This window comes from Muntiacus reevesi, chromosome 20 (assembly GCF_963930625.1).
Source record: "Muntiacus reevesi chromosome 20, mMunRee1.1, whole genome shotgun sequence".
Lineage (NCBI taxonomy): Eukaryota > Metazoa > Chordata > Mammalia > Artiodactyla > Cervidae > Muntiacus > Muntiacus reevesi.
The window spans coordinates 28645146-28669423 of NC_089268.1; the positions used below are offsets into that span (position 1 = coordinate 28645146).

Consider the following 24278-nt stretch of genomic DNA (forward strand, 5'->3'; position numbering starts at 1 on the left):
ATGTAAAGACACTGGTTGACAATCTAATGGCATTCTACCATCCAGATGTCCCACCATGACCCCATATGTGCAAGCAAAGCTCTATAGGACCAACTTCACTGGCACAAAAAACAAAATCTAATTCCTGGCCCAGGAAACTTCTAAGATACACCAAGAGCTTGTTTTGAGATAGAAGTGGTCACCAAGGTAAAAAATATTTGCCTAACTGAAACCACTCTACAGATCACTTGGCACTGAATATGACATAAGAGACTGCAACCAACCAACCCATCCCCCAAATCATTTTGGATTTTTTTAATCCTTTTATTATTCTTTTTTAACAAACGGCCCCAGGGATAGGGGACGAGGGGAGGGGAGAGGAGGGGAAGCGAGGCACCAGCCCCACAACCCTTCCCCACCCACCCCTTTCCCCCTTATATATTTATAATCTATATACAAGCCCCGGGGGGTGGGGGGGCGAAGGGAACTCCCTCAGCGGGGTGGGGGCAATCCAGGCTCCTTGTCCCCTCTGGACCCAGGCTCCTCTGCCCTTCGGGATGGCCCTTCTCGAGAAGGTGGCCCTGTCCGCTCCCAAGGCTTCGGCATCCAGCGCAGGGCATCTGGTGGGGAGGCCTGGGGGGTGGGCACATGTGGAAGTTAAGTCAGAGAGGGAGGTCAGGGATGGAAGGGCGGGAACTCAGGAGGAAACTCAACTCGGACTTGTGCCCACAGGGGTTTCTCCTTCACCTGCTGGTAGAGGTCGATGCGCTGTGTGCGGAAGACTCCGCTGTAGGTGGAAGGTGGGGCCTTGAGACGGGAATTGAGGCCAGAGAAAGACCTGGAGAAAAGATATTTGAGGCAACCTTCAGACTCACCTATGGTCCCCAAAGAAAGTAAATCACTGGGGATAGATGGGCAGTCTGTACCCCCATTCCCTTCTCCTGCCTTCCAGATGGAGGAGTCCGTGATGACCCAGGTCCCCCAAGGTTGCTATTCAGTTTTCGATAATCCTGGAACGGCTTCAGTTCTACTGGGTGCAACTGAAGGAAAAAAAGTCTCATGAGCGTCCCGCCTCTCCACTTCATCCTGACACTGAATCCTTACCCCTGAGTCTCGGGGCTCCCTAGCACTTCTGCTCCTGTACCTTACCTCTGCTCGCCCCAAGCTAGGGCCGAAGGGCCTGGCAGGTGAAGGCAGCACCCGAGTAGCAGGAGCGGGCGGGGGCCGCACGGCCAGGCTGGGGGGCTGCAGAGGAGGGCCCACCGGTAACAGAGAGAGGGGGGGTGGGGCAGGAGGCGGCGCCGGTGGCAGGGAGCCAAAGTTCACCACAGGCAGCTGTGAGTCCACCATGGGCAGAAGCATCTGTGATGAGAAACATGGGTGTGTGTGCTGGGGGCAGGGAGGAATGTCAGAAAACCAGGAAGAGTCCGAACAAGTAACAAACAATGCTCGAGTTAGAAAGCGAAGCGCACAAAGGGGACTGAGAAGATAAAAGGTACCTGCTGGGCAGGAGCCCCTGAGGGGAGGAAGCCACTTTGGCCACCAGGTTGCAGAGGAGCAGAATAAAAATCTGAGGGGGATGGCAGATCCTGTCGCACCTGTTGAGGAACAGGGAGGACAATGTCAACTCCCCACAAAGCACCCCACTCCTACCCCTAAGCCCAGCATCCGCGCGCCTCTCACCTGAAGCAAGGGTGGGTCTGGCAGAGGGCTAGGGCAGAAGGCTGGAGAGTAGAGAAAGGAAGGTGGAGGGTAGAGAACTCCAGCCGGCAGCTTCCCCAGCTCCGTTGCTTGCAGTGCGGAGAAATCCAGAAACTGGCCCTTGATGGCTACCCCCGAGAGCAGTGCTGAGGGCGGGGCTGGGCCCGTGGGGAGGTACAAGGGCTGTGATCTGGAGGGAAATTGGGCCACGGCAGGGGAGAGAGATCAGGAACCAGTCAACTCCTTTAGTCTGAAGTGGAAGTCCACCACCCGCCAGGTACCCTAGAAGTGTCTTCCCCTTCTCTCTTTCCCTGAACACAGTTCCATGTCCTTCGGAGACAAGTCTTACCTGTAAGTGTGCAGCGAGGGTGTTCCAGGACGGAAGCCTCCACTGTTGGGATGTAATTGAGAGTCTATGGCTCCTCCTGAGACCTGCAGGAGAGCAAGAATGGAACAGCTTGTTTCCCTGGTCAAGAAAAACTCACCCACCCCACCCACTACAGCAAAAGCAGGAAGGAAAATTTTAAAAACTGCAAATGGGAAAGGCTTGATTTTAGGGGACAGCAAACAGAGAGAGGTCCTTGAATAGGAGGCAAGACCTACCTGAGAACTGGGAGGCCCAGGGCTGCCATAGAAGATCTCAGGGTACAAGCGCTGGCCTGAGGAGCTGGTCTCGGGGCCACAGTGCCCAGAAGCCAGGTTCTTGGATTGTGGCTCAGCTGAGGCAGAAGCACTGGGGAGCAGCTCCCAGTCTCGGGCCATGGGAATGGCCTGGCAAGGAGAAGACTTGTCAAGAGGGCCATCTGCGCAACCTGGATGCCCAGGTCACTCCCAGACACTCTCCTCCAGGTGTCCAAAGCCTGTCCTCAAAATCTCTCTCCCACTTACCTCAGTAACTGATGCCGTTAGCTCCTTCTCTGCTTTTAAACTGTCTCCCACCACCAGGCACAAGTCTGAGTCCTGTGATCACGAGGCAGGGGAGATGGTCCACGATTCAGACACGTGTCCTCCCCCACTTCCAGTCCTTTCCCTCTCTCCACCCAAGCCAATACACCCCGATTCAGTCCACACAGACCTTATCATTGGTACCAAACTGGACTGGAGGACCAGGTCGATGGGATGGCCGGAGGGAGCCAGGTTCTGGGCCTCGGTCTGTACGCTGCAATCGTTCTGTGCCTATGGGCCCAGGGGGCAGAGGCTGCTCCCGGGGCAGCTCCTGAGTGGAGCAACACAGTAAAGTAGGGGTGGGGGGAGGAAAAAGAAGTTCAAATCAGCACACACAGGCAGAGAAAAAGGGAGACAGAAGCAAGGCCAAAGTCCCAGAAACATTCTTATCCTTTCTTGGTCATTTACCTTTCTGTCCCCATCATGGGGGGCAGGTGGCCGTCTCCTAGGAGGTTCAGAGGGTTCAGAGCCAGGTGGACCCTCACCAGCAACAGCATTCAGGGGTGAGGGGCCTCCAGGTCGCTTGGGGGGCCCTTCTGCTGCCCCCTTGAGTCCTCCATCAGGGGAACTTCGCTGGCTGCAGGGACCTGATGACACCTGAGAATCCCCACTCAGGTCCACCCCACTGTCAGACTGACTCATCTGAGAGGAGTGGAGAAGGAGTTAAGTCAGAGCAGGAAGCACCCCAATACCTGAATGAGGTACACACATACACAAACTATAGAAAGGAGACGACTATGTGATGGAACAGCCCCACACTCATCCCAGGACAGTGGGGCAAGTAGGGCCGGTGCTCAACATCAGCTCAGACACTCCCTCCCACTCTCACTCACCTCTGTGCCAGCCACATCCTCAAAAGGACTCAGCGGTTCCATCCAAGGCTCCATGGAGCCAGGCTGGTAACTCTTTCGGCTAGTGGCTGGGAAAAGCACCAACACACATAAGTAAGAAAAGACAGCTCTATGGTCCATCTTGCTATAAGTCCTCTAACACAGTCCTTCCTTCTCAGCTGAACTCACCACTATGTAAACGATTCCAGATGTGAGGGGTCAGGGCCTCTGTTCCTGCATCTCTGGACTCCCCCTGAGGGCTTGAGCCCTCGGGTTTGGGGCCCAAAAATCCAGAGCTATGAGAAGGTGGCAATGATTCCTAAAAATCAGAGTCCAGAAACAAAACACGAATGAGATGGGAACTGGGCAATGCAAGCAGCTACGTCACAGAGACACATGAGTGGGGCAAAAAGGGTGATGAGAAATAAGCAGTGACCAAAAAAAAAAAAAAAAAAAGAAATAAGCAGTGATCAACACTGAGAATTTGGGGTTAAAACACAGTGATATAAATAGGAAAAAGAGTGGAGAGAACATGACGTTAGAGTTTTCTAAAGTGAGAGCAGTGAAATACTTCAACCCGGTCCCTCACCTCCTGCAGCAGCTCTGGTTTCCTAGGTGGCCGCTCTCGCCGTTTGGGGGGGAAGGGATTAACACCAGCAGAGTCCCGGGCAGTCCCGCCCATCCCCCTCACCATCGGCCCTGGTTCTTCGAAGTGGGGGTCTGGGGAGAAAGGGAAATCCATCAGCGTCTGCCTTAACTATTACCAAACTGAGCTTTGCCCTCTGTACTCCACGTCCCAATTCTTCCACCCACAGTGCGGACACCCAGCACCAGGACTCCTGGGCCACACTCTTCCACCCTTCAGCACCTTGCCCTCTGGGAACCCTTAGCCCTTCCAGCTTACCTGAGCTGACGTCGTCATTGTTGGCCCTCTGAGGGTCATACCGGGCGGGGGGCCGAGGAGAGGGGCCTTGAGAGGTTTGGGGAGGCCCAGGCTTGGGCCTTGGGTGCCCCACTGGTGCAGCTGCACTTCCTTGGCGGCTGCTGAGCTGAGCCAGAGCCTGCTGGATGCCAGCAGGGTTGCTGTGGATAACTTGGTCCAAGCGGAAGACCGCAGAACTGCTGGGGGGCGGGGGAGGCAGAGGGAGCCCTGGGGTACGTTCCTCTGGGGGACGGCTGAAGAGAACAAAGAATCAGATCCAGTATTTATAAACTGTTATGGTTTTCTCTACAACTCTCTTCCACCACTTCACCTTCAGCCTGTTCTCTGTGCTAAATTCCAGGTGTTTCTGATCACTTTTTTTCTGGCTGCACCACGTAACTCCTGGGATCTTGGTTCCCTAACCAGGGATCAAATCTGAGCTGGGACAGTGAAAGCACGGAGTCCTAACCTTGGGACCTCCAGGAAACCCTTGTTTTCCCGCACTAAGGAAATTCTACTCATACAGGTGCACAGAAAGGAAAACAAGGAATATGGGGGTTTCCAATGCCGTCCACTGCTTTCCAGCCACTTCACCTAAACACAGGTGCCCTGGTGCCTAACACCTTTCCCCAGGTACTGAGCTCCAATTCCACTGCATCCAACCTGACTTCTCTTAACACGTTTTCTCCCCTCCCCCAACCTAACAACTCAGAATAAACCACCACCTGCCTGTACCCACCTTCGGTTTTTGGGAGAGGGCCAGCTCCTCTTGTCCCCTCGCCCTGGGCCGGCCCTCCCTCCAGGACCCCCACCACCTCCTCCACTGCTGCCGCCACTGCCACCAGACTTGCTGCTTGGGCCTGGGCGCCGGTTCTGCCTCTCCATGCCGGGTCGCTGGCTCGAAAAGCTCCGCTTGCTCAAATCCTTAGCTCTCTGGCTCAGATCTCCACGGGACATGGTTGAAATGCCTGATCCAGCACCACCTCCACTCCCTCCATGAGTCCCCATAGCTTTGGGGGTCAGCAGTGCTGGTGGTGGAGCCTCCTTGTCCCCCCGCCGCTCGCTGGCAAAGTCGCTGCTCTCAGAGGCTGTCTCCCACTCTTCGTTGGCTTGGTCCGAGTTCTGGTTTGACAGATCAGGAGACTTGGCCGCTGCCCGGCGAGGTGGTGGGGGTACTGCTACTGTTGTGAGGGCCTCCTCTGACCCAGGGGTAGAGGCTGGAAGAACTAGGGAAGAGGGCTTGCCCTCAGCCCCTCTGGCGGCATTCTCTCGTTCCTGTTTCAGTCTCCGGAAACGAGGCGGTTTGTCCTGCTGCTGAGCCCTCCCGTGTCGCCTCCTTCTGGGCCGCTCCCCATCTTCCACACCCATGCCTACATTGTTGCCTCCACTGCTGCCTCCTCGGGCCATAGGGGACAGGGGCCCCGGGATCAGCTTCTCTTTCAAAGGCTCCTTACTTGGCGGCATAGGACCTGTTGGAGGCTTCTTTGGAGCCAGGGACTTGGTTGGGGGGCTCCAGCCCGGGCAAATGGGGGGAGGGGGCCGCCCACCCCGACCCCGGCGGGATGGCACCCCTCTGGGAGTGAAGACTCGCCCACCTCGGGCAGTGGAAAAGCGGGCAGGGGCTGGTGAAGGGGGTGCTCCTGATGATGGAGCAGCGAGAGGGACCTGTGTAAGTACTCCTTCCTTGGGAGTGGGGGCCTCCTTGTCTGAGGGTGCCAGATCACTCTCATGGGTCTCACTGCCTGTCTCTGAGCCCCGCTGCCGGCGTCGCTTGGGGATTTCTTCATACTCCGAACCCTCACTCCGTGTCTCACTGGCTGTGCGGCCTCGGGGAGGAGGATGGTTTGGTCCCCCTGTCCCACCTCCACGTCCATCATCTCCTCGAAACTCTCGGTAACTGCGGAACTCTCGGCTGCGGGCTCCCCGCCCCCGCCCCCCATAGGTCCCCCGAAAACCCCTCCCTCTGGCAAAATACTCCCCTCGGCCCCGACCCCGGCAAGAGGTAGGACCCACTCTTTCATAGGAATAGTCCCTCCGAAGCCTTGGGGCAGGGGAAAGATTCCCACTGGGTGGGGTCTCCTTGGGGCCACCTATCTTTCCCTTTGCTGTCTTCAATGGGTCTGGCTTTGGAGCCTTGGGGGTTTCATCCCCCTGTTCAAGGGGCTTGGGGTTGGGGGGCAGCTCTTCAACTTTCGCAGGCGGTGGGGGTTTCTTTATCGGTCCAGCCCGGCGGGGAGGGGCCCCTGGCTCCTCTGGAGGGATCCCACGACGACTGCTGCCTGGGCGTGGGCCCCAGCGGGTCTCTGTGCGGCTCTCTCTGCGAGGTGGCGGGGGGCCTTGGCCTCCAATTCCTCGGGAAGGCTTTCGACCAGTTTCTGGCCCTGTCAGCTGTGGAGCCTCCTCCTTGGGGGTTTCCTTCTTGGGTGGTGGAGCTTGCATCTTGGTTGCCTCCTCATTGCCTGGGGGCCAGGGGAGTGGACGGGGCCCTGGGGGAGCTGGCTCCTCCAGAGGAAAGCGAGGGATTGGGGGCCCAGGCGCTCCATTCTCAGGAAAGCCGGGATAACTGGCCAGATAGGGTGGTGGGGGAGGTACTGGAGGGGTCTCGCTCCTGAAGAGGGAGACAAAAAAGATGGAAGTAAGTATCTCAAGACGAGGAAAATGAACTAGGTGGGAAAACAGAACACATTATTATGACCCAAACACTCCTTTCATGTTTATTCCTATCACTTCACCGATAAACCAAAGTACCCATTCTTCTAGATGTGTTTGCTAGAAACCCTCCCATTTCTCTACTCACACTCACCTCATCCCCTTCTCATCCTCATCAGCAGCCTGGCGAAGTGGTGAAGTAAGTGGGCGGGGGTCAGCAGGTGTGGTGGTGAAGACATCTCCTACCCAAGCCAACTTTGGATCCACTGGTGGAGTGCCCCGATCCCGTAAGAGAGGGGGTGCATGGCGCTCAAATGGCTCTGAACTTGAGCCCCCACTGTCTGAACGCTCCCGGGGAACTAGGCCTGAGAAAACCAAACAGTATGAGAAAACCTATCCTTTTTTATGTTACAGGCCCTCCAGTCCCAAAATCACCTCCCCAGTTCAATCCTCCACACCAGCCCGGTCAATGTCAGTGCCTCCATCTCCTGAGAGGCAGTGCCTGCTCTCCTAAAACGTGGTGAACCACTCAGCTTCCCTACAGATCAATCTATCAATCCCTCCAACCAGGGAAATCTTCCGTTAGGTGGGCATCACTACTTCATTCCTGCAACAAAGAGCTATCTCAGGAGTGCAAAGCTCCCCTCTTGATTGGTTGCCCTTCATCCCCATAGCAAGATGAGGATATCTACTTCCCAAGACTAAGGGGTCCCTGATGCCCTACCTCATCTATGGTGCCTTACCAGAGGGATGCACACCAGGAGGGTAGAAGTCCAGAGGGGGCCGGCCTTGGAGGAGCCGAGGGTCCACATAAGGAGGAATCATCATCCAGCGGGGATCAAAGTTCATAGGGGGCATGGGCGGGGGCCGGCCCAGAGCACCTGGGTATAGGGCCTTGGGGGGCGGGGGTGGAGCCTGTGGAGCTGGCACAGCCCCCATGGTCACAGGCTGCGGTGGTGACGGGGGCACTGGGGTAGGCTGGGCAGAGCCCTGCTGCTGCTGCTGCCACTGCTGCTGCTGCTGCTGTTTCAACAGCTGCTCCTAGGGAAGGACAAAAGGGAGTGAGAGGCATCAAAGGCTCAACCAGAACATAGGACTAGCAAAAACAAAACCCACACCAATGGACACTTGGGACTAGATAGAAACTAGGGTGACACAGCAGAGACAGAACTGGGAGAGGGACCCAGGAGGTAACTTATGGATAGATATGGATATTAGACTAAATACTGAAATAAATGGATATATGGATAAATACTGAAACCGAGGAGAGAAGCAGCCCTTAAGAGAAGTAATTTAGTTTCACCTGCTGCTGCCGCTGGAAACGAGGAGGCAATGATTTCTGATATTTGGGATAGCCCAAGCCTTGGCTGGGGGGCTGCCGGGTGGGACCAACTCCATCACCCTTGGGTTCCACTTTTGGGGCTGGGGGTGTGGCAGGGGAAGGAACCTCTTCTGGTGGTTCAGGACCCTCTTTTGAGGGCACTTGGGGTTCCACTGCATTGAAAAAAAGATAATCAGAGCAATCTAGCCCACCAACAGATATTCCGCGAACACCCCATAGTTTCAGCACTCACTTCTAGCACCTCCTCTAACAAAAAGACCACCCCATTTAAAACCCATGAAAACACTCAAGGTCTCTCAAAAGCCAACGGCGGTGGTGTTAATTTCCCATGAAATCATCAAAAGTAACACTTCCTTCAGCGTTGCTCCACTCTAGGCCTATAGGGAAGTGGTTTTAGGTTACTGCTTATTCAGGAACTCAGGTAAGAAAACCTTTCCCCCTCATATGTCCACAGAAGCAAAAAGATCCATTTCACCCCTACCAGTGACAGTCCTACGAACTAACACTGCCTTTTATATCCTTTACTCACATCCTTACCACCTGCACCTTCAACCCCAAGAAGACAGAAGATCTACCCATCACCATCTCCATCATACCTGCACTGGCTTCGAAGCTACCACTGCTGGTGCTACTGGTGCTGCCCCCACCACTCACTGCGGTGGGAGTCGGAGCCACACCTGGAGTAGGGGTGGACTGGGCAGGAGAGGACTGTGCCGGCTCTTCTGGTTCTTTTTCAGGTGTCGGAACTGGGGCCGGTGGAGGAGCTGGAGGCGTGGAGAGTTCTTTGGGGACTGCAGGTGGTGGAGCGGGAGCAGGAGGGGTAGCAGGTGGTGCAGTAGGCTCTGCTTTGAGCCGCTTGTCAGGTGCCCCAAACTTCTCATCAAGTCGCTTGAGCTTCTCGGCACAGGCTGCCCTGCGCTCCTCCTGCATGCGCCGCTCCTCTTCCTCTCGCCGGCGCCGAGCCCGCTCCACAGCCAGGGAGATTTCAGACGAAGACTGCTTTCGCCGCTGCCGCCAAGCCTCATCCTCGTCTTCGGGTGCTGGAGGTTTGCAGGGAGGGCCCCCACGATCCTGTCAGTGGGCAGACCCAGCAGGGCCAGAAGTGTCAGTTACTATGTTTCTTACAATCTCTTTCACAGACTGATCAACTGTCTCTAGCTGCAGCTGCAAAGACCAGGCCTTGGGGTTGATGGCCTCTCATGGCAGGGACAAACTCATCATCCTAGTCTTTTTATTTCTTCTTTCTCAAGACCCAAAGACCCCAGGTGTCCTTGTTTTTCCTAATTAGCATTCCAATTTCTCTCTTCACTCAAACTCGCCTAACACCAATGATGTTTCAAACCTTTTCAGATATGCTCCACAGCTCTACACTTACTGCAGCCCATTTCTGGCCCTCCCTCCAGCTTTCTCTTATTATTGCTGCTTCGACTATTCAGCTGAAACTAGTCTCCCCTAAGTGACCCTCTCAACCCCTCATTGTAGACACTTACTGGGTAGTCCCCAGGGGGGCCCCAGTTCCCGGCGGGGCCTCGATGGGGTGGGGGTGGGGGAGGCTTTGGGGCAGGAGGTCCCGGCTCTGTCTCTGGAGGCCGAGAGGTCTCTGCCCAGGCCGTCTTGGGAGGGGGCGGTTCGCTGCTGGGGGAGTTGCCCTTTTTGCCATCTGCTTCAGGGGGCCGTTCCTCACCAGCAGCTGACTGGGACTCCTTGCTGTGAACAGACCAACAGTGGAATTAAAATCAGCTGCAACCCAGCTCCTTTAAGAGTATATTACCATGAGACAAACTGAGCCCCCCCACTCCCCAGAGAACCCTGAACTCACTGGCCCTCAGCTCCCTCTTCATCGGAGTCTCGCCCATCTTCCTCATCGCTGAACTTGAGCTTCTCAGTGTAGTCGACCTCCTCATGGGCCCCTGAGGCGAAAAGTGAAGCACGGTAACCCCAGCATCCTGCGCTCCCATCTCGGGCATCACTACACGACTGCATGTGCTACCAAGGCCAACTGCCTTCTTCCCACTGGCATCTAGATCCATGACTGTCAATCTCACTCCTGACTCCTTCTCCGCCAGGATTTGGCTTTCCTCCAGGTATCTGCCCTATCCCTCAATGTCTACTTTTCTCCCACAATGATCCATTGTTTTCTCATCAGATTTTGCTTTTTAAAACTGAAATACTTGGGAATTCCCTGGAGGTCCAGTGGTTAGGAATCCACACTTTCACTGCCAAATGCCTGTGTTCAGTCCCTGGTCAGGGAACTAAGATCCCACAAGCTGTACAGTGCGGCCAAAACCAACCCACCCCCCAAAACAAAACTAAAATACCTGGTCCTTAACATCCACTCACCTGCCCAACCATCATCATTCTCCTGGTCCAACTGGTCAAACTCTTTGAGATTATCTTCTTTAAGAATGGAAGGCCGACCCACTGGCTCTACAAGACGCATTGGCGGCCCTGACCCTCGGGGGCCTGCCACTCGGGGGAAACGGCTGTGTATGAAAAGGGAAAGGAGAGAAGATAAAAGAACGCTGGATTGTATAATCACAGACTGAGCCTCCTGACTAGAAAACCATCTTCTCCCCAGCAGGCTTCCCCTGTCCCCAAGCACAAACCCAGACCTAGACTACTCACCTGGGCCCATCGGGCGTGGGGTATCTATAAGGCCCCTGGGGTCCATAGGGCGGAGGGAACGGGAGATATGGGGGATACATCTGCAAAAGGGCCCAAGAGTAGCCGCTTAGAGGAGCAGCCAAACAGCCTACCACAGCCCTAAACCTATCATCCTTCCACCCACATAAGACCTCTGCTTTCCAGCTGTCCCCTCCAAAAACTAAGCTGTAACTCCTAACTCTCTAGCTTCCAGCACAATCAATTCAAAACAAGATATCCAAACTTACGAAGGGCGGCATCATTCCGCGGTAGGGAGGGAACTGGGGTGGGCCCGAAGGCTGCAGTCCACCCCGGGGATCATGGCCGTGATGAAGTTTGGAGTCCGGGCCCTCCAGCTCATCAGGGCCACGCCCACCTCCGTCCCTCCAAGTTGTAGAATCTGTATTTTGGAAAAGACAGAGAGTGAACATAGCTGAAAATGATGGGGAGAAAGATGAATAAGCCAGCACTTCACTCTGAAATGGAATAAGGTAATGTCCTGGTCAAAAGGTGGATTCCTAACCCATTTACTCACTAATAGCGGCCACTCACTCTGGGGGCGGAGGCTTGGTCCGGGCCCAGACGACTGTTCGGCAGACTCCCTTTCCTTGGCAGCCTTGTCCTGGTCGCCAGCCGCCTGCAGGGTCGGAAATTCCTCTCGAGAGAATCGTGACAGTAGGCTTGATGCCCTTCCACCTGTTGGGGTTGAGGTACAAGAGTAAGAGACACAAGTATCTTTACTGAGGATGCACTGTGAAAGTGGAAGACTGATAGATACAAGACCCAGTTCTGCCTCCAAACTCACCCTCTATGTATTAGGTGTTCATTCCTCAAGAAACCGGATCAGTTTGGGGATACCTAGTTCTTTCATATAAATCTGCAACAAATCTTGCTCATGTGTCTCCCAAGAAAACCAAATATGTGATCCAAAATTTTGCCAACAGAGTATGAGGACACTTTGCTGAAGGTACCAGGTGCAGGACTCCTGCCTACTATGGTGCCCAAAGAGACCTCCTCAAACAGCCTTGCACTCACCATCTCCATGTGCTCCATGGGTGACGCTGGCTTGTGCCCAGGACTTTACCCCGCTTGGAACCGAAGGAGTGTTCTGGGGAGGCAGAGAGATAACAATGACATGATGAGTAGCTACAAGCCATTCTTGCCCCTGCTCCTTAAATAACACCCAGTTCTTCAGATACCTCGGGGGCTGCTGGCGGTCGTTTCGATTGGTTGGAGGCAGGCGTCTGTGAAGCCGGCAGTGGCTGCGATTCCGGCTGCTGAGCGGTTGAGGCATCGGAACTGAGGGGATGGTAGGATGGGAAAGTTATTCAGAGCCTGAGATGGTACTGGCTCCTCTGCTTCTCCAACTGGTGGAGGACAGGAACCGAACCCAGGCCTTCTCACTACTTTTTACAAATTTTAGGACAAAATACCATAAGCTCATCAAGTTTGCACAGACTGTCATCTGTTCTTCAAACCTTCCTTACACCTGACAGAAAGCTAAAGGTACCGTTCCTTAGGCATTTAACAGGAGTCCTGCAATAGGCAGGAGAGGGTCTTTCCTCTTTGCCTTGGACTCTCATGTTGCCACGTTAGACCAAGCCCCAATTCATCCTGAAGTTCAAAGTTAAATATTCCTAACTCTAGATCCCCCAGGTCTCCATCTACCTCTTGGGGTCGGACTGCTCCTGTTTGCTTGCCCATCCTGTTCCGTCTTTCGGCACTAGTGAGACATTAGGGTCATTGCCTTTGTTCTCGGCTTTCAGGCTTGGAAGGTTGGCCGGGGGTGGCATACGCCGAGCAATGGCAACTTTCCCGAGACTCTGCAGGCCATGACGAGGGGCAACTGGAGAAAAGGTGGAAAGAGAATGGAAAATGCCTCTAATGGGAAATCTGACAGCATCTTACCCGAGGCCCCATAAACAGACATCCCCAATGTCTTCTCTTAGAAACCTTCTCTCCCTTTGCCCTAGGCAATCTCTGAAATTCTATCAGCAAGGAAGGTTGAAAAGCTTTACACTCAGTAATTCTATGTGGGATGGTTGATCTTGAGCCTGCAAGGAGCAAGCTGGCCCTAGACTTCTCCAAGTCCACATTTCTTTGCCTCCAATTCTTACGTGTCCAAAGACAGAAAACCACAGACACGCCTTTGTAGGAGGATGCTGGTGTGCACCCAAAGCACAACGTCCCCTATGGGACAAACTGGAAAGTCTCTAGTGTTCCTCTAACCTTTTGATATATGTATTACAGGTGTTTCCCTTCAAAGAGCTCTGAAATACATGACCCATTCATTCTCATCCTCCAATAATTAGGAACATCAGTGTAGGACCCTCACCAGCGGGTTTCTGGATCTCTAAGGACTTGCCCTTATACGTATCAAACAGGTTGAGCGAGGAATACTTCTTTCCATCCTTCCCCTTGGCAGTCGGCCCCGAGCGATCGGACATTGCGCTGGAAGCTCATTGAGTACGTTGGGTCATGCAGGCGCCTCCCCCAAAACGTGCCGGAGCCTGTGACCAGACACCAAGTGTTTCACTCTCTGCTCCACCAAGGGCCTCCCAATAGAAGCCTAGATGTTCCCTTTTATTCTTATTGGGGCTCAGATATATGGCCCTCTTATGCCTCTTCCTCCAGCCTACTCAAACACCCCAGTTCCTTTAAGCAACCATCGTTATCTTCTTAGTTCCTCACAGAGCCCAAATGCCATATTTCCTCTTTCCCCCAGACACCCCTTGCCAAGAAAACCCAAATAAAAATCCAGTACCTTCTTAGTATAAACACTCTCCCCTTTGTGCCAGTCTATAAAGTGTAGCAACCTCATTATGCCCACAAGTAATAATCCCTCTCCATCAAAATCATTTCAGAGACCTACAATAAAAACAGCAAGTCCAAGCCCTAGAGAAAACCAGAGAGAGGCAAACAGCTCCATCATGTAAGGAAGAGAGGTTTAGCTCTCCTACTCATTAAGACACCAGCTTCCTAAGTTTGCCCCTGGTTCTAGTCCCTGCAGTCTCCCTCCCATTTGCGGAGGTTTTGCAGGAAGGTATGCAGGAGTTTAAGGATTTTATGAGCTTGCTCAGCCAGACTGGGGGTTGCTGCCAGAGAATTCCTCAGGGAACAACTGGGGCACTACATACTCCCAAGCTACAGAATCACGTATTTTGAATATTCCATCTTTTCCTACACTTGCCCCCATCCCAGCTCCTAGAAAAAAGTTTGTCTGCAGATGGAATGCTGGTGGACTCTGGTTTACCCTACATACACGTGGGTAAAACAAAGCATATGGATCCACATCAAGAATACCAGGTAACCATGGGGCCAAGGCTGGAATCAACTTCATTTTCCTACCCCCCATCAGCAGTCATTTCTTTCCCTGATTCTCCTTGCTCCCCAAGCCGACCAAACTCTCCAACATCAGTTAGTGTTCCTGAGCGACCAAGCATTTATAGACAACGGGGTAAAGGAAAGAGATAGGGAGCTGGTGAAATAGCCAGACAAGACCAGGATGATAACTAAAATCAAGAACTTTAAGACAGATCAGATGAGGCGATGGGGGTTGCTTTGGAGGTGTTTAAGAAAGCCAGTCTGAAAATTTATGAAGGGAACGGGGACAGAATAATGAAAAAAAAACTAAATTAATAAAAGAATTATGAAAGCCGGTGGAAAATAATACACGTAAGCGGGAATGGCAGGAAAAGGATGCACACCACAGGGAGCAATGTCAGAAAGACCCAGGAGAAAGGAGGGGTTGGGATAGAAAGGTGATAAGGAAGATGAGAAATGAAAAAAGCGGAGAAGATATTGAGGAACGTAGAAAGCACAGATGCGGGATAAAAGCAGGGTTCCAGAGTGGGAGTGACTGGACGCGAAGTGGGGAGTCAAGAAAAGGCGACCTTAACGGTGGGTGATGAGAGGGGTCCACTATGGAGGAAACAAGACTCTACAAGAGTAGGACAGTCAGGCGCGGCCCACCCCAGAGCGGCAGCAGGGAAGGGGACCCATAAATAGGGGTGATAGTCCAGGAGCGCAAGGGGAGTGGGGAGTTATGGCCCAGGAGCCGAGGGGAGGTCTCCCCATGAAGCCAGAAGGTGAGTGGGTAGGGGCAGGTTATCGACTCAGAAATGGGCTAGAGGTGCGAGTCCCAGGGTGGGAGTATCGGAGGGGGAGGGGCAGGCAGGGCCCGGCAGCAGGAGGACAAAATGGCGGCGGCTAATGGCAGCTTCTCCTCCCCCCGGCCCGCCACCGCCGCCGCCGCCGCTGCCACCACCGCTCCCGCGCCGGAAAAGGGCGTTAGCATTCGGCTCGCCCAGACTCACCTGGCCGGGTGCGCGGGGGTCCGGGACCGGGGTCTAGGGGGCTCCCCGGGGTGGGATGGCGGTGGGGCGGGGGCGGATGGCGGCGGATGGCGCCGGGTTCGGCTCCTCCCGTCTCCCTCGCTCACTCCGCGGCTGGGCTCCGACTAACGGCCCATCCGGGCAACCGCCGCCCCCGGGAGCACCCCCCCCCCTCCCGCCTCCCTCCGCGCCTAGACACGCCCCTTTATTTGCATAAAGGGCGGGGCGCTTTCCACCCTATCCCTCTTTACTTCCAGGGCTGTCCATTTTTTAAAAAAAAAGCAGAGCGTGCGAAGCTGACATAAGTCATTTGCATAAGGAGGAGGGACTTATAGGCGCTAAGACGCCGGTTGGCTGAAGAGGCAGGCTCCCGGCGTCGGCCTTTGAGACGTGCAGAGGGGGCGGGAATGCGGTGCCGGTCGGCCAGGCTGTTGGGGCGCAGAATTTGCACGACGACTAGGGGGAGAAAGAGGCGGAGCGTGCGTAGTGCGTTCGTGGAAAGATGGGAACGGAGAGACGTAGAGACGCCAAGAGTGGAAGGAAACGATGCTAGGCCTATAGTAGTATCCGCGAAGAAGATAGAGCTAGAAGACTGGGCGGAAGGGATTAGCTGCCGGAGGGCGGAGCTTACGTAACCAGGGAGGAGCTCCAACTCACGCTTATCTTCGCGAGAGGTGAAAGCATGAGGGGGCGGGGCCTTCATTTATTAAACACGTCATGCAAATAAGGTGGATTGACAGGCCAATCCAAGAGTCCAGGGGAGTGCATCGCGGAGCATAGGCATTCTGTGAGTAGTTCTACTTATTTGCATAATATATGCAAATCGTTTGGACAAAGATAGGGTACAAATAGCCTGTTCCTCAAAATATTGGCAACTAATGACTAAGACTGGCATTTAATTTTTTAATTTTCATGAATATATTTGTATATCTGATATTATTGGCAGTTTCCTTTATAACGGGTTTAATTCTGTGAAATGCGGTATCATTCCCCTCCTTTGTCTCCTGTTAAGTGTGTGTGTGTGTGTGTGTGTGTGTGTGTGTGTGTGAGTGTGTGTGTAGTCGGTCAGCCGTGTCTGACTCTTTGGGACCGCATCGACTGGGACTACAAGGACTGTAGCCTTCCATCTGCCCGGTGGAATTTTCCAGGCGATCTTGAACTGGCTTCCCATTTCCTACTCCAGGGGATCCTCCCAACCCAGGTATCGAACCCATGTCTCTTGCGTCTCCCACACTGGCAGAGAGCCACCTGGGAAGCTCTGTTACTCGTGTGTGTGTGTGTGTGTGTGTGTGTGTGTGTGTGTGTGAGAGAGAGAGAGAGAGAGAGAGAGAGAGAGCGCGCGCGCGCGCGTGTGTGTGTGAGCGCTCGCGCGTGCTGAGTCCTCTCCGACTCTGCAAACCCATGGATTTATTCTGCTCTAATCATACCCCCTGCTTGTTCAGCAAATCATTCAACAGCTATTTTTTACCCATTGCTGCTGCTGCTGCTGCTAAGTCGCTTCAGTCGTGTCCGACTCTGTGCGATGCCATAGATGGCAGCCCACCAGGCTCCGCCGTCCCTGGGATTCTGCAGGCAAGAACACGAGTGGGTTGCCATTTCCTTCTCCACTGCGTGAAAGTGAAGTCGCTCAGTCGTGTCGGACTCTTTGCGACCCCATGGACCACAGCCTACCAGGTTCCTCCGTCCATGGGTTGTTCCAGGCAAGAGTACTGGAGTGGGTTGCCATTGCCTTCTCCGTTTTACCCATTAGGTATATATTAAAAAATAGGTGTTTCACTGTTAAAGAACCTACATGCAACGCAGGAAACCCAGGTTGGATCCCTGGGTGGGGAAGAAACCCTGGAGAAGAAAATGGCAAACCACTCCATTTCTTCAGTATTCTTGCCTGGAGAATTACATGGACAGAGGAGTCTGGCAGGCTACAGTCCATGGGGTTACAAAAGTCGGAGACGACTGAGCAATTAACACATACACACGTTAAATAGATTTTTATTAAAGCAGTTTTAAGTTTACAGAATAGTTAAGCAGAAAGTACAGAGAATGCTAGTATATTCCTTCCCCTGTCTCAGTTTTCCCTATTATTAACATTGTGCATTAGTGTGGCACATTTGTTACAATTGATGCACCAATGGTGATACATTATTTTTTTCTTCCAGTTTTATTGAGACACAATTGACACACAGTACTACATAAATTTAAGATGTGTAGTATAATGATTTGACTTACAAACATCATGAAATGATTACCATATTTAGTGAACATCCATCATCTCATACAGTTACAAACTTAAACAGAAAAAAATGTATTTTTTATCTCGTGATGAGAACTCTGAAAACTTACTCTTAACAACTTTCATCAGTTTCAATTGTATTTATCATGCTGTATATTACATGTCTAGTATTTACTTATAACTGGAAGTTGATATTTCTTGACTGCCTTCATTCATTCCCCTCTCCCTCCACCACAAAGCTGATTTCTTTCTCTGTGAGTTTGTTTTTGAAGTATAGTTAGCCTACAACACTATGTTAGTTCTTGGTATACAACACTGTGATTTAAAAAAATAAAAATATTTAAATTTAAATATTTCAAAATGATCATCATCATAAGTCTAGTTATTTGTCACCATGCATAATTATTGACTATATTCCCTACACTGTACATTTCATATCTAGGACTTGGTTATTTTGCAACCAGAAGTTTCTGTTGCTTAATGTATACCTATTTCTCTCCTTACCCTTCCCCCAACTACCTATTTGTTCTCTGTATCTGTGACTCTATTTCTGCTTTGTTACATTTGTTTTATAGATTATACATAAGTGAAATCATACAATATTTGTCTTTTTTGTCTGATTTGTTTTACTAAGCATGATACTCTTTAGGTCCACCATGTTGACAAAAATGGCAAGGTTGCTTTCTTTTTCCTGGCTGAGTAATATTCCATCACACACACACACACACACACACACACACACACACACAAAACATCTTTATCTATTCACCTATTGGTGGGCACTCTTAGGTTGCTTCCATATCTTAGGTTGCTTCCATATCTTGGCTGTTATAAATAATGCTTCAGTGAACATGGGGTAAATATATCTTCTGAATTAATGTCTTCATTTTCATCAGATAAAGACACAGGACTGGAATTACTCTATTGTATTGTAGTTCTATTTTTGAAGAATCTCTATATTGTTCTCCATGTCTAGTCAGTCTGCCCATTTTTTAATCTTGTTCTTTCTCAGTGTTGTGACTTTTCGTGTTTTTTTTGTGTGTTTCTATACAAATTTTAGAATTATTTGTTCTAGTTCTTTGAAAAATGCCATTGGTATTTTGACAGGGATTGCATTGAATTTGCAGATTGCCTTGAGTAGCATAGTCATTTTAACAATTTTAATTTTTCCAATCCCTGAGCATGGTGCCTTTCCATTTGTTTGTGATGTCTTCAGTTTCTCTCATCACTGTCTTACAGATTTCTGAGTACAGGTGTTTTGCCTCCTTAGTTTGATTTATTCCCAGGTATTTTATTGTTTTTGATGTAATTATAAATGGGACTGTTTTCTTACTTTCTCTTTTTGATAGTTCGTTGGTAGTATGTAGAAATGCAACAGATATCTGTGTATTAATTTTATATCCTGCAATTTTACCAGATTCATTGGTAAAGTTGCAAATTTTAAACTTACCAAATTCATTTAGAATTTTCTATGTATATCATCTTAAAACTGACAGTTTTACTTCTTCCTTTCTAATTTGAATTTCTTATTTCTTTTTCTTGTCTGACTTCCTATAGCTGGGACTTCCAATACTATGTTGAATAAAAGTGATGAGATCTTAAAGGAAATGTTTCAGCTTCTCACCATTGAGTATGATGTTAGCTGTGGGCTTGTCGTTTATGGTCTTTATTATGTTGAGGTGTATCCCCTCTATGCCCACTTTCTAGAGAGTTTTAATCATAAATGAATGTTAAATTTGTCACAAGCTTTTTCCTGCATCTATTGAGATGACCATATGATTTTTCCTCCTCAGTTTGTTAATGTGATATTGATTGATTTGTGGACATTGAACCATCCATGCATCATTGGGATAAATCCCACTTGATCATGGTGTACATGTGTAATGTATTGTTGAATTCCACTTGCTGATTTTTTTTTGAGGATTTTTGTATCTCTGTTCATCAGTGATATTGGCCTGTAATTTTTATATTTTTGTGATATCTTTATCTGGTTTTGATATCAGGGTGATACTGGCCTCATAGAATGAGTTCAGAGGTGTTTCTTCCTCTTCAGTTTTTTGGAATAGTTTGAGAAAGATGGATGTTAAATCTTCTTTAAATATTTGGTAGAATTCCTCTTTAGTAGAAACATTCTGGTTCTGAACTTTTGCTTGTTGGAAGGTTTTTTTTTTTTTCTTTTTTTTTTTTACTGAGTCAATTTCAGTAACTGGTCTGTTTGTATTTTCTGTTTCTTCCTGATTCACTCTTAGGAGATTGTACATTTCTAGGAATTTGTCCATTTCTTCTAGGTTGTCCATTTTATTGGCATATACTTATTTGTAGCAATCTCTTATGATCCTTAGTAGGTCAGCTGGTAAAGAAATCCTCCTGCAATGCATGAGACCCCACTTCAATTCCTGGGTCAGGAAGATCTGCTGGAGAAGGGATAGGCTACCCATTCCAGTATTCATGGGCTTCCCTGGTGGCTCAACTGGTAAAGAACCCTCCAGCAATGAGGGAGACCTGGGTTTGATCCCTGGGTTGGGAAGATCCGTGAAGAAGAAAACGACTACCCACTCCAGTATTCTGGCCTGGAGAATTCCATGGACTGTATAGTCCTTGGGGTCGCAAAGAGTCGGATACGACTTAGCAGCTTTCACTTTCACTTATGATTCTTTCTATTTCTGTGGTGTCAGTTTGACTTCATTTTCATTTCTGATTTTATTGATTTGGACTCTTTTTCTTGATGAGTCTGGCTAAAGGTTTATCGATTTTGTTTATCTTTTCAAAGAATAACTCTTAGTTTCATTAGTGTTTTCTATTTTTTTCTTTATTTCATTTATTTCTGTTCTTATCTTTATTATTTCTTCTCTTCTCTTCTCCTAATTTTAGATTTTGTTGTTCTTCTTTATCTAGTTCCTTTAGGTGTAAAAGTTAGGTTGTTTACTTGAGGTTTTTCCTGTTTCATGAAGTAGGTTTGTATCACTGTAAACTTCCCTCTTAGAAATATTTTTGCTGCATCCCATGGATTTTAGATCATTGTGTTTTCATTTTCATTTGCCTCCAGCTGTTTTTTAATTTCTCTGATTTCTTCAGTGACCCATCGTCAACAACTATGTTCTGAAGACACCAGAGATATGCACAGAAAATTGTAGAAGTAGTTGTTGTCCAGTCAACTGCTCAGTCCTGACCAGCTCTTTTGACTCTATGGACTGCAGCATGCCAGACTCCTCTGTCTTTCACTATTTCCTGGAGTTTACTCAAACTCATGTCCACTGAGTCGCTGATGCCATCTAACCATCTCATCCTTTATCTTCCCCTTTTCTCCTGCCCTCAGTCTTTCCCAGCATCAGGGTCTTTTCCATTGAGTTGGCTTTTTGCATCAGATGGCGAAAGTATTGGAGCTTCAGCTTTAGCATCAGTCCTGCCAATAAATATTCAGAGTTGATTTCCTTTAGGATTGACTGGTTTGGTCTCCTTCCTGTCTAAGGGACGCTCAAGAGTTTTCTCCAGCCCCACAATTCAAAAGCATCAATTCATCAGTGCTCAGTCTTCTTTATCGTCCAACTTTCGCATCTGTACATGACTACTGGAAAACCATAGCTTTGACTATATACTTTGTCGGCAAAGTGATGTCTCTGCTTTTTAATATGCTGTCTAGGTTTGTCATAGTTTTTCTTCCAAAGAGCAAGCGTCTTTTAATTTCATGACTGTACTCATCATCCACAGTGATTTTGGAGCCTGAGAAAATAAAATCTGCCACTGTTTCCCCATCTATTTGCCATGAAGTGATGGGACCAGATGCCATGATCTTAGTTATTTTAATGTTGAATTTTAAGCCACCATTTTCATTGTCCTCTATCACCTTCATCAAGAGGCTCTGTAGTTCCTCTACTCTTTCTGCCATTAAAGTAGTATCATCTGCATATCTGAGATTGTTGATATTTCTTGCAGCAGTGTTGAATTCCAGCTTGTGCTTCATCCAGTCCGGTGTTTAGCATGAGGTATTCAGCATATAAGTTAAATAAGCAGGGTGACAATATACAGCCTTGGCATATTCCTTTCCCAATTTTGAACCAGTCCATTGTTCCATGTCCGGTTCTAACTGTTACTTCTTGACTTGCATACAGGCTTTTCAGGAGGCAAGTAAGGTGGTCTGGTATTCCCATCTCTTGAAGAATTTTCCATAGTTTGGTGTGATTCACATAGTAAAAAGCTTTTGTATAGTCAGTGAAGCAGAAGTAGATGTTTTTCTGGAATTCTCTTGCTTTTTCTGTGATCCAGTGGATGTTGGCAGTTTGATTTCTGGTTGCTCTGCCTTTTCTGAATCTAGCTTGTACATCTGTAAGTTCTCAGTTCACATACTATTGAAGCCTAGCTTGAAGGATTTTTGAGCATTACCTTGCTAGCATGTAAAATGAGTACAATTGTATGGTAGTTTGAATATTCTAGCCTTGACTTTCTTTGGGATTGGAATGAAAACTGACTTTTTCCAGTCTCGTGGCCATTGCTGAGTTTTCCAAATTTGCTTGCATATTGAGTGTGGCATTTTAACAGTGTTGTCTTTTAAGATTTGAAATAGCTCAGCTGGAATTCCATCATCCCCACTAGCTTTGCTCATAGTAATGTTTCCTGAGGCCTACTTGACTTCACACTCCAGGATGTCTGGTTCTAGGTGAGTGACCACACCGTTATGGTTATCTGGGTCATTAAGACCTTTTTTGTATAGTTCTTTTGTGTCTTCTTACCACCTCTTCTTAATAGCTTCAGCTTCTGCTAGGTCTTGCTGTTTCTGTCCTTTAGTGTGCCTATCTTTGCATGAAATGTTCCCTGGGTATCTCCAGTTTTCTTGAAGAGATCTCTAGTCTTTTCCATTCTGCTGTTTTCCTCTATTTCTTTGCATTGTTCACTTAAGAAGGCTTTCTTATCTCTCCTTGCTATTCTCTGGAACTCTGAATTCAGTTGGGTGTATCTTTCCTTTTCTGCTTTGCCTTTTGCTTCTCTTCTTTTCTCAGCTATTTGTAAGACCTCCTCAGACAATCATCATGCCTTCTTGCGTTTCTTTTTCTTTAGATGGTTTTGGTCACTGCCTCCTATGCAGTGTTATGAACCTCCGTCCTTAGTTCTTCAGGCACTCTGTCTATCAGATCTAATCTCTTGAATCTATTCATCACCTTTACTGTATAATCATAAGGGATTTGATTTAGGTCATACTGAGTGGTCTAGTATTTTTCCCTGCTTTCTTCAATTTAAGCTTGAATTTTGCAATAAGGAGCTCATGATCTGAGCCATAGTCAGTTCCGTATCTTGTTTTTACTGACTGTATAGAGCTTCTCCATCTTGGGCTGCAAAGAACATGATCAAGCCGATTTCGGTATTGACCATCTGGTAATATCCATGTGTGGAGTCATCTCTTGGGTTGTTGGCAAAGGGTGTTTGCTATGACCAGTGTTCTGCTCTTGACAGAACTCTGTTAGCCTTTTCCCTGCTTCATTTTGTACTCCACGCCCAAACTTGCCTGTTATTCTGGGTATCTCTTGACTTCCTACTTTTGCATTCCAGTCCCCTATGATGAAAAGGACATCTTTTTTTGGTCTAAGGTCTTGTAGGTCTTCACGAACTGTTCAACTTCAGCTTCCTCAGCATTAGTGGTTGGGGCATAGCCTTGAATTACTATGATGTTGGATGGTCTCCCTTGGAAACGAACCAAGATCATTCTGTCATTTTTAAGATTGCTCAGGTACTGCATTTTGGATTTTTTGTTGACTATGAAGGCTGCTCCATTTCTTTTAAGAGATTCTTGCCCACTGAGTAGATATAATGGTCATCTGAATTAAATTCGCCCATTCCCGTCCATTTTGTTTCACTGATTTATATTGTAGAAGTAGAGGAATAAGAATTAGACTGTGCCTAGGTAGGTTCAGAAATGTTTCTGAGAAAGTCTGAAAGTGATTAGGGAAAGTTATTAACTGATACGAAGAACTCGTTAAGACTTAGCCAGGTTTGAGGAGCAAGTGCACGTCTCAGACGTTGTGAACTGATAAGCAGAGACATGGATTTGGAACCTACGCCTGCCTGTCCATTATGGAAAATGAGAGCGGAAAATTTAGTAAGAATCTGGTAAAAATTTTATCCTGAGGCTCATTAAGAGGGTTGAGATGAGAAGAAAAAAAAAAAAAAGTGGTTGAGATGACTTCAGTTCTCAAACTTTCAAATGATTCTCTTGTCCCCTTCCCCTGGACAGTTACCACAGCAAAATTTCTTGGAAGCACTACCCATACTCACTATCTCCAATTTCTCTCCTTTCTTTCTTTCTTAAAGCCACTCCAGTCAAGTCTTCATCCCCACTTTCTACTCAAACTGCAAATGTCAATGGTATCAGCCTCATGGCTTGAAATAATGTTTATATGCTAATAACTTCCCCAATGTGTATCTTCATCAGAGACCTCACTTCCAACACTGGACTTTTATACACAGCTGTGTACTTGCTATCACCTCTTAGGTGTCTAACAGGTGGTTTCAAATTCAGTATGTCCAAAAGCAAGCATTTTGATCTCTGCTGCTGTTGCTAAGTCGCTTCAGTCATGTCCAACCCTGTTCAACCCCATAGACAGCAGCCTACCAGGCTCCCCCGTCCCTGGGATTCCCCAGGCAAGAATACTGGAGTGGGTTGCCATTTCCTTCTCCAATGCATGAGAGTGAAAAGTGAAAGTGAAGTCGCTCA

General features: G+C 49.2%; 2 protein-coding genes and 1 non-coding gene across 6 annotated transcripts in view; 1 reads left to right on the forward strand and 2 right to left on the reverse strand.

The window, feature by feature from the left end:
- Window positions 1–279: 279 nt before the first annotated feature.
- Window positions 280–15500, reverse strand: PRRC2A (proline rich coiled-coil 2A). 4 transcript variants are annotated; one of them, XM_065912447.1, is made up of 31 exons: window positions 15328–15500; window positions 13347–13521; window positions 12680–12857; window positions 12211–12310; window positions 12047–12119; window positions 11564–11707; window positions 11260–11411; window positions 10994–11073; window positions 10709–10851; window positions 10188–10278; window positions 9859–10075; window positions 8965–9439; window positions 8330–8520; window positions 7770–8067; window positions 7181–7391; window positions 5117–6985; window positions 4360–4631; window positions 4045–4175; window positions 3645–3774; window positions 3459–3544; window positions 3034–3267; window positions 2756–2896; window positions 2569–2640; window positions 2284–2451; window positions 2030–2112; window positions 1663–1870; window positions 1479–1577; window positions 1129–1341; window positions 906–1019; window positions 727–817; window positions 280–612 (listed from the first exon to the last, which is right to left on the reverse strand). In XM_065912447.1, exons 2-31 carry the CDS (start codon window positions 13456–13458, stop codon window positions 422–424), a joined length of 6567 nt encoding a protein of 2188 aa, XP_065768519.1. In that variant the 5' UTR covers window positions 13459–13521; window positions 15328–15500; the 3' UTR covers window positions 280–421. The 4 variants fall into 4 exon arrangements, with proteins under 4 accessions (XP_065768519.1, XP_065768520.1, XP_065768518.1 ...); XM_065912448.1 differs by having other exon boundaries at window positions 925–1019; window positions 1129–1368; XM_065912446.1 differs by having other exon boundaries at window positions 1129–1368.
- LOC136152024 (small nucleolar RNA SNORA38) lies at window positions 13041–13171 on the reverse strand. Its single transcript, XR_010660180.1, has one exon. It is a non-coding gene; the product is annotated as a small nucleolar RNA SNORA38 (small nucleolar RNA).
- Window positions 15501–15774: 274 nt separating the features above from the next.
- NCR3 (natural cytotoxicity triggering receptor 3) overlaps window positions 15775–24278 on the forward strand; it is a 31916-nt gene continuing 23412 nt past the window's right edge. The window contains exon 1 of the mRNA XM_065912441.1: window positions 15775–16132. The gene's annotated coding sequence lies outside the window, so the exon portion shown is untranslated. The remainder of the gene's footprint in view (window positions 16133–24278) is intronic.

Excerpts from the sequence above, each read along its gene's own strand:
- PRRC2A (XM_065912446.1), bottom strand. The coding sequence starts at position 13,458 with ATGTCCGATCGCTCGGGGCCGACTGCCAAGGGGAAGGATGGAAAGAAG. Across the intron at positions 11,074-11,259 it reads GCGGAATGATGCCGCCCTTC|ATGTATCCCCCATATCTCCC; the intron begins GTAAGTTTGGAT and ends GCCCTTTTGCAG. Across the intron at positions 613-726 it reads GCATCGACCTCTACCAGCAG|GCCTCCCCACCAGATGCCCT; the intron begins GTGAAGGAGAAA and ends CCCACCCCCCAG.